This window comes from Mustela putorius, unplaced genomic scaffold (assembly GCF_011764305.1).
Source record: "Mustela putorius furo isolate JIRA1106 unplaced genomic scaffold, ASM1176430v1.1 tig00000139_pilon_pilon_pilon, whole genome shotgun sequence".
In the NCBI taxonomy this organism is placed as follows: domain Eukaryota; kingdom Metazoa; phylum Chordata; class Mammalia; order Carnivora; family Mustelidae; genus Mustela; species Mustela putorius.
The window spans coordinates 11,775,250-11,783,597 of NW_025421293.1; the positions used below are offsets into that span (position 1 = coordinate 11,775,250).

The 8,348-nt window shown below is 63.9% G+C and overlaps 1 protein-coding gene across 2 annotated transcripts in view; it reads left to right on the forward strand.

Annotated features, from left to right (window-relative positions):
* TNRC18 (trinucleotide repeat containing 18) overlaps positions 1 to 6,999 on the forward strand; it is an 83,137-nt gene extending 76,138 nt beyond the window's left edge. For both annotated transcript variants that reach the window (XM_045075151.1, XM_045075152.1), the window contains 6 exons: positions 963 to 1,079; positions 1,671 to 1,835; positions 2,226 to 3,538; positions 5,056 to 5,292; positions 5,405 to 5,479; positions 5,780 to 6,999. In XM_045075151.1, the coding sequence (XP_044931086.1) occupies positions 963 to 1,079; positions 1,671 to 1,835; positions 2,226 to 3,538; positions 5,056 to 5,292; positions 5,405 to 5,479; positions 5,780 to 5,986 (2,114 nt within the window). In that variant the 3' untranslated portion in view covers positions 5,987 to 6,999. The remainder of the gene's footprint in view (positions 1 to 962; positions 1,080 to 1,670; positions 1,836 to 2,225; positions 3,539 to 5,055; positions 5,293 to 5,404; positions 5,480 to 5,779) is intronic.
* The last annotated feature ends 1,349 nt before the right edge of the window (positions 7,000 to 8,348 follow it).

An 8,348-nucleotide genomic window follows, 5' to 3' on the forward strand; every position in this document is an offset into this window, starting at 1 on the left:
CGCGCGTGCATTGCTGGAGACTTGGGGGCGGAGGGCTCCGTGAAGCAGATGTCCTCTGTCCCCAGCCGCCGGCGCTGCCCCTGTGAGCTGGTCCCTGGGACGTGCATTCCCGAGCTGGGCCGCTGGTGGCACTTCTAGCTTTTTCTTTTTGGTTGTCTGTTTCTTCCCCTGTTTGTTCCGCTTCCCGGGGAGGACCCTCCGCTAACCGCGCTCTTCTGGCCCTTCTGATCTCTTGAGTTTCTAAAATTCCTGCTGTCATGGGAGAAATTCCCAAGAGATTTTTATTTTCTGAATCAATCCTTCCCTCTCCTCATCTCTTCTTTCCTTTTTGAACGTTTGTGTCCTGTCTTCATGGTTTTTTAAAAAAAATTATTTTGTTTCATATCTTGTTGCTTGTATCCATGTTACCGTTTTTTTAAACTTCCCCGAGAATCTACGGTTTCCCTGTGGGGCTTCTCCAGCTTCCTTGTCTCCTGAGTCCCTCTTCCTCCCTCGTAGGGGCTCCTGTGCTCGCTCTTTGGCCTCCCCTTTGACCTCTCTGGTCCATATCTGCCTCTCCTGGGAGGCTGTCCTTTTGGCCCTGCTGGTCCCTAGGAAGCAGATTGGAAACTGTGTGTGGACAGACCTGTGTTGTGGGGACCCCAGGTCTCAGCAGCCGGAGTGCACCAGCTACAGGCCGGCACCTTGCCCACGGCCCTGTCCTTGGGGTCTGGCGGGGCTTTTGCATGTGGGAGCAGCTCTGCTGTGCCCTAGGTGTACATTCTTAGCCTGTCCGGTGTTGTAGTCCCCTGACCCCAGGCTCCTGCTGGGACCACGTGCCCTGAAGCTCACATTCTGCACCACTGTAGACCTGTACTCGCACAGGTCAAGCCCAGGGCCGCTCACTGGCTGGTGTCTGCTCCCCCTGTGCCCCTCAGAGAGCAGGTCCATGGGCCTTCCTCACTCTGCCCCTCTGCCAACAGGCTTGCTCGGCCTCGAGGATGACGGGGATTTGATCACCGTCGAGTTTGATGATGGGGACACGGGGAGGATCCCCCTCTCCCACATCCGTCTCCTGCCTCCCGACTATAAGATCCAGTGTGAGTGCCGGCTCTGCTGCCCAGGGATGGGGCGGGGGTGACCCTCACGTCCACACCTGGCTCCCCGCTGAGCCCGACTCTGGGCTCTGGCCACGTTCGGACCATTCACACCCTTAGGGTGGCCATGGCAGGAGCCGTGGGTCAGGCTCCCCAAGTTAGCATCAGGAAGGGGCTCCTCGGGCTCCCCAGCCCAGTTACTGGTACCGGATGTTCCATGCTCCCGGTGTCCACGAGAGCATGGAATTCCTGCCTCGGCCCTGTGTGTGATACGAAGCTCGGGTCCCCTGGCCGGACTCCCTGACTTCTAGGGCTCAGTGGTTTTGAGCTTCCTCCGTGTTTTTGACGGGGCAGTCTTGTCTCAGCTGCACCCACGCTGTTCATTGAGGAGCCCCATGGAGCTTCCTGTGCGTGCAGACACCTGACTGCACCCCTGCAGACGGGGCCGCTCTCCCCAGCCGTGCAGCCCCTGCAGGCAAGGCCACGTGGGGTCAGCCACGGGGTCGTCCAGCCCCTGTCCCCCACGACAGACAATACTTTGGTGGCCAGGAGAGCAGAGACCTGGGCCTGAGCCCCCGTCTGTGTGCCCTGCAGGTGCGGAGCCCTCCCCAGCTCTCCTGGTGCCAAGTGCCAAGCGCCGCAGCCGGAAGACCAGCAAAGACACTGGGGACAGCAAAGATGGTGGCACCCTGGGGACGGAGGAGCCCGGCGCCAAGGCACGAGGGCGTGGGCGGAAACCCAGCACCAAAGCCAAGAGTGGTATGTCGGTCCCAGCTCGGACTTGGCCGAGGCCCAGGGGCAGGTGTGGGAACGGGTGGGCACGGGCCACACGCCTCTGTGGGGACTTGGTCTCGGGGTACTTGGACTGTGTGACAGATTGGGAGACCGAGGCCCTGGGAGGCATGCTGGTCTGTTGGGGGCAGAGTGGAGGTTCAGTCAGGTGGTTCACTCCAGCATCTGGGGACAAGTGCTTGGAGCCAAGACAGCTGGGGACCACATTGGGGTCACCACCTATAGGATGACAGTGATTGTGGAGCCCAGACTGGGCGCTGCTTGGGGGCACACAGGGCTGGGCTTGAAACAGGGCTTTCTGGTTCGGGAAGCCCCTGGCCCCAGCCTCACAGAAGCCTTTTTTCTTCTCTCTTCTAGATAGAGCTGCTGTCCCGGAGGAAGGGGGCCCAACAGAGGAGGTCCCCAGTACCCCGTTGGCCCTGGAGCCCCTCAGCACCCTGAGTTCCAAGAAGAGCCCCCCAGAATCTGCGGACAAGCGGGCCAAAGCCCCCAAGGCCCGCCCAGCGCCCCCCCAGCCCAGCCCGGCACCATCCACCTTCACCAGCTGTCCGGCTCCCGAGCCCTTCGGGGAGCTGCCGGCCCCCACCACGGTCCTGGCCCCTGCGCCCCTCGTCGCCATGCCCATCACCATGCCCGCCACCCGGCCCAAGCCCAAGAAAGCGCGGGCTGCTGAGGAGGCGGCCCCCAAGGGCCTCCGGAGGCCCGGGGAGGAGGCCGAGCTGCTTGTCAAGCTGGACCACGAGGGCGTGACGTCGCCCAAAAGCAAGAAGGCCAAAGAGGCCCTGCTGCTGCGAGAGGACACGGGGGCGGGGGCCTGGCAGGAGCCCAAGGGCCTCCTGACCCTGGGCGGCTACCCCTCGGCCGCGGGCGGCGGCGAGCCCAAGGCTGCCCGGCCCAAGGCCGCGGACGGCGAGCTGGCCCAGGAGCCCGGGGCCGGGCTCGAGTTCGAGAGCTCGGGCCACCCCAAGAGCCCGGACAAGGGCCAGGCGGAGCAGGACGGGGCCGAGGAGTCGGAGAGCGGCGGCAGCAGCAGCGATAGCGGCGGCAGCAGCAGCAGCAGCTCCGAGACCGAGGGGGAGGACGAGGCCCAGGGCGGCGGCGGTCGGAACTGCAGCGCCTCCAGCTCCCGGGCGTCCTCGTCCTCGTCCTCCTCGTCCTCGTCCTCGTCGTCGTCCTCCTCGTCCTCCTCGTCCTCGTCTTCGTCGTCCTCGTCGTCGTCCTCGTCGTCGTCCTCGTCCTCGTCCTCGTCCTCCTCCTCGTCCTCGTCGTCCTCGTCCTCGTCCTCGTCGTCCACCACCGACGACTCCTCCTGCAGCTCCGACGACGAGGCGGCGCCCGCCCCCGCCGCCGGCCCGTCCGCCGCCCCGGCTCTCCCCAGCAAGACGCCCAAGCCGGCGGGCAAGGGGCGCTCCTCGGCCCACTCCCCGGGCAAGAAGGCGCCCGCGCCCCCGCCCCAGGCGCCCCCGCCCCAGCCCCCGCAGCCCCTGCCGGCCAAGGCTCAGGCCGGGGCGGGGGCCAAGAGCCGACCCAAGAAGAGGGAGGGCGTCCACCTCCCGACCACCAAGGAGCTGGCCAAGCGGCAGCGCCTGCCGTCCGTGGAGAACCGGCCCAAGATCGCCGCCTTCCTGCCTGCCCGGCAGCTCTGGAAGTGGTTCGGCAAGCCCACCCAGGTACCTGAGGGCCGGGGGGAGGGCTGGGGGGGGTGTCTGCTGCCGTGGGCCCCACCTCCCATCTCCGGTCTGCTGAGACCCGGGGCGGGGCCGGGGGAGTTGGGATGAGCCGTGCGAGGCGATCCCATGTTGTGCTCGTGGCCCCCGGATCTGGTGTCCAAAGCCACGTCCTCCCCACCCACCCCCAGCAGTGCTGCGTGTGATGTGGGGCCCAGACCTGCCCCTCTGCGGAACACAGGCCAGGAAGCAGGCAGGGATGGGCGCCCAGGGCGGGCATCCAGGCACCATGCAGAGGGGCTCTCAGAACCCCACAGACTCTCGGTGTGGGCTTCGTGCTTAGCTGTCCTCGGGGGGTGGGGGGCATGTGACCCCAGCAGGAGGTGCAGCTTTCGCTGTGGGGGCTCATCGGGTGCCCGCCCACCTGTGATCGAAGGGAGCCTAGTGGCCGGAGGAGGGAGGGAGTGGCCACAGGTGGCGGGAAGCCTGGGGGCTGCCAGAGACAGGTTGGGGTAGGAACCGTAGCCGCCCACTTCAGCTCGAATTTATTTTCAGCCTTGAGCGGAGAAGAAATTCAGCGGTGTTGAGGACCTATATAGGGTTCAGTGACAAGGCACTGAGAAAGTCTGTTCCCACTGGGGTCCAAGGAATTAAAAGTAGGAAAAGGGCATGCCGCAGCAGGTTGGAAATGAGCGTGTCGGTCTCCGCTGTTCAGGCAAACTGGCCGAGTCCCCTGGCTGAGGGAGTTTCAGATCTGAGTTTGGGATCGCGCTGCTTCCGTGGGGAGGCTTAGCTTTGCTGAGGTCTGATCCGTGGGGGGATGGTTGCCCCAAAGCTACTTGGGGCTGTGGTGGGTTTTGGCGTTTTGGTGTGTTCCGTCTTGGACCCGCATGTCTGTCTCTGTGCCAGTCTATGAAGTGTTTGTTGAGTGACTAAGAGAAACCCAGCACGCTCTGGGGGCCTGGCCGATGTGTGCCTTGTGCTGGATCATGCGGGCCCAGGGCTGACCTTAGTCAGGAATGTCCCCGGGGTGTGGATGTGGTCCAGGACAGCACCTGATCAGGCCACCTGGGCGGCCGACTCCCAGCCCCACGCTGCCTGCGGGGGTGTAAGAACGGGGCTGTGTAGCCGGTGACCTGAAGGCGGTCACAGGGTTCACAGTGTGATCGCTGTGGGGGTGGGATGCTGCTAGAGCTGGAAGCCTGCCCTGTCCCCTTGATGGGGCTCACTGTCCTTCTCTGGGCATGGCTGCACGAGCCTCCTGGACAGTGGGTACGGGGTTTGCGGGCCCTCCCAGGCGCCCGTGCCAGCACCGCTCCGGAACAGGGAACAGAAGCCCCTCCTAGCGGTGCGTTGATCACGTCAGGTGCTCCGTGTGCGGAGGGGTGAGGAAGGCTCCCCAGCTAGAGCGAGCAGGGGGTCGGCTCCCTCCCAGCCTGCCCCCCCCCCGCAGGGCGCCCCAAGCTCAGGGAACGGGGGCGGGCCGGCCAGGGCCCCCTGACCCACAGCGTGTCCCGCAGCGCCGTGGCATGAAGGGCAAGGCCCGCAAGCTCTTCTACAAGGCCATCGTGCGTGGCAAGGAGATGATCCGCATCGGGGACTGCGCCGTGTTCCTGTCCGCCGGCCGCCCCAACCTGCCGTACATCGGCCGCATCCAGAGCATGTGGGAGTCGTGGGGCAGCAACATGGTGGTCCGCGTCAAGTGGTTCTACCACCCCGAGGAGACCAGCCCGGGCAAGCGCCTCCACGAGGGCCAGGTGAGGCGGGCGGGGGCTGAGCAGCCCAGAGGTGGGGGCCAGGGGTCTGGGCTCTGGGGTCGGGCAGGGCTGCGCAGGGCTCACAGCCTCCCTCTGTCCGTCCCACACGCAGCACTGGGACCAGAAGTCCGGCCGCAGCCTCCCTGCTGCCCTGCGGGCCTCCAGCCAGAGGAAGGACTTCATGGAGGTAGGGACTCGGGGTGGAGGCCAAGCCCCACAGGCTCTCCACACCCAGCATGGACGGGGTGCATCCGGGCCCCCAGCCCCAGCCCTGTGTCTGGCTCGGTGCTGTCGCTGCGCTGTCTCCCTGCACTTTGGGGCCCTTAGGCCTTCGGGCCTTTGTGTTGGTCTGTGTGTCTGTCGGATCTCTCTTGTGCTCTGTGTTTGAGCCCTGGCCTCGGCCTCTCGGGGGTGGGGCGGAGGGGTCTTTCTCTGTCTCTGCCCTCAGGGGCCCCCCAGCCCTGACGCCCGCCCGCCGTGCCCGCAGCGCGCCCTCTACCAGTCCTCCCACGTGGACGAGAACGACGTGCAGACCGTGTCGCACAAGTGCCTGGTGGTGAGCCTGGAGCAGTACGAGCAGATGCTCAAGACCAAGAAGTACCAGGACAGCGAGGGTCTGTACTACCTCGCGGGCACCTACGAGCCCACCACGGGCATGATCTTCTCCACCGACGGCGTGCCCGTGCTCTGCTGAGCGCCCCGCGCCCTGCCGGCTGCCTCGCGCCCCGAGCGCCGACGGGGGCCCCTCACCATCACTGCCACGTCTCGGGGACCACGCGCGTTGGTTGTGTGCATGCGAGTGTGCCCTCGGACGGCCCGGCGTACGTGAGTGTGTACATGTGTGTGCCTGTATGCATGCACGTGCGTGCACACGTGTGCACACGTCCCCAGCACCCCCCCCCACGCCCCCCCCGGGCGCCCCTCCCGCCGGGGCTCCTCTCTGCTATCAGGGTATGGCTCTGCTGGGCCCTGGGCTGGGGCCGCCCCTCCAGCACCTTGTAAGCACTTGGCCGGGCGGGGCCCCCAGGACTTAGGACCCAAGCACCTCCAGGCTGAGGCCAAGGCCCAGCAGGGATGCAGCGGGGAGGGGGTTTCCGAGGAACCAAACTGACACTCGCTCTGGGGTTCCTGCTGCTTGAGGGCCCTCCCCGGGGCTCTTAGGGCCCAGCCCCCCTCAGCACGGAGCTGCACCCCAAGTCTCCAGCCGTGAGATGGGGTGGGGGGGGGGGGGCAGACGCCTGCCCTCTCACCGGCCAGGCCAGGGCTGCTCGGGGCTCCGGCCAGGAGCCCGGCCTCTGCCCTCTCAGGATGGCCTGGACTCCGGTGCAAGAGCCAGGTGCCAGGTTGGGGGAGGCTGCTCACCCTGAGGCCCCGGGGGAGACCTACTCCTCCCGGCCTGGTCCCGTACACTACACACAACCCCAATGGTGCTGAAGCCCCGGCCCCGGCCGCCTGGAGGGAGCGGCAGCTCTCTAACCTGTACAGTTCTATTGTACCAAGACAAGAGACTCTCCCCGCCCCTGTATCATACGCCTTTAAATGGAGTCAACTTTTTAATTATATATATAAAGATAAATATATATAAATATATATAAATATAAACTTTTTAAAACTGTGAAAAAATAGCTATGAAATTATAAAAAAAGCGAACACATTCTGACGTGCAGAATATTATTTTTTGTTTCCTATTAGATTGTGAGTGTCTAGCACCCAGCTTCACGGGCCTCCTTTGTCCTGAGCACACCCACCCCGCCCCCCACCCGGCCCAGGTGTACTGTACTCGTCCCCAGAACAGAGAAGCAGTTAGGGAGAGCAGAGGCGGAGGGAGGGAGAGGGGGCCGGCCGGGCGCAGCGGCCCTGCTCCCCCCGCTCGGCCCCGAGAGCACTTACCAGCCCCTGCGCCTTCCAGGGGGACGGGAGGCCTCGTCCAGACAATCTTAAGGGAAGGAAAAGCCAGACTTCGGTTTTGTTTTTTGGGGGACTGTTTTCCTTTTTTTTTTTTTTTTTTTTTTTTAAGTTTCTTTTGGAATTTTGTTGGCGAATTCTGTGTGATCTTTTTCATAAAAAAAGAAAACAAAAGAGAAAAAGCTATAATCGGAGAACTGCTGTTGTCTGGAGTGGTTCATTTCGGGTCTGGGGGGGGTACCCTCTAACTTTCCAGGGCCAGGATGGGGGTGGGGGGCGGGGCGCCCCCCTCATGCGGGGCTGTTTACACCCAAGCTCCCGTCAGTGAAGGGAAATGAAGGGTTTCTCAATGGCCCTGGCCACATCAAAAGCCAGAAGTGGCCATGCTGGGTGGCTGAAATAGGGGACAGCACCATTGGTGCCAAAAGCACTCTTGTCTAGTCCGAAGCTGGAGGTCTTGCGCTCCCAGCCACGCCCACATCTGCAGACCCCAGAACAAGGCCAAGTGCAGTGGTTTCAGGGATCCTGGGTGGGGATGTGGAACGCACCCCTGCAGGGTTGGGGGAGGCTGGGCCCTGCTCCTAGTGCTGCCACCCCCCCTCCTGCCCTGTCAGCTCTCAAGCTGACCCCACAGGTACTTGCCCAGCGACCTGCCAAGGGAAGGACCCTGGTGGGCCTTTTGATCAGAGAAACCAAGTCACCGGCTCCCTGGCGGCCACACCCACCTGGAGCAGTGTGCTGGCGCCACCTGGTGGCCCCTTGCGATATTGCCTTCAGGTCTTGGCTCCCATGGCTGCCCAGGGCGCCCATCTGGTGGAGTGGGGTGGAGGGGGCGGTGATAACCTGCCCAGGGGGTCCCGGTGGGTGGGTCCCCGAGGCTGCAGGCCTGGACCACAGCCCCTCTGATGGCCAGCCCCTCTGTGTAACCCTTTTCCAAGGGACTCAACACCAAAAAGTGGACCAACACCACTGCTTGGGGAAACTAAGACACCAAACCATACAGAAAGTTGTTCGTATCCCACGAATCAGCAGCATGAGCAAGACTGGAGCCCAGCACCCTCAGCCTCCAGTCCTAGCTCCATCCCTGTGGGCAGGGGGCAAGCTCCCCCTGCCTTTTGTCTTTTTCCCTGTTCAAAAGCATGGGGTGCAGC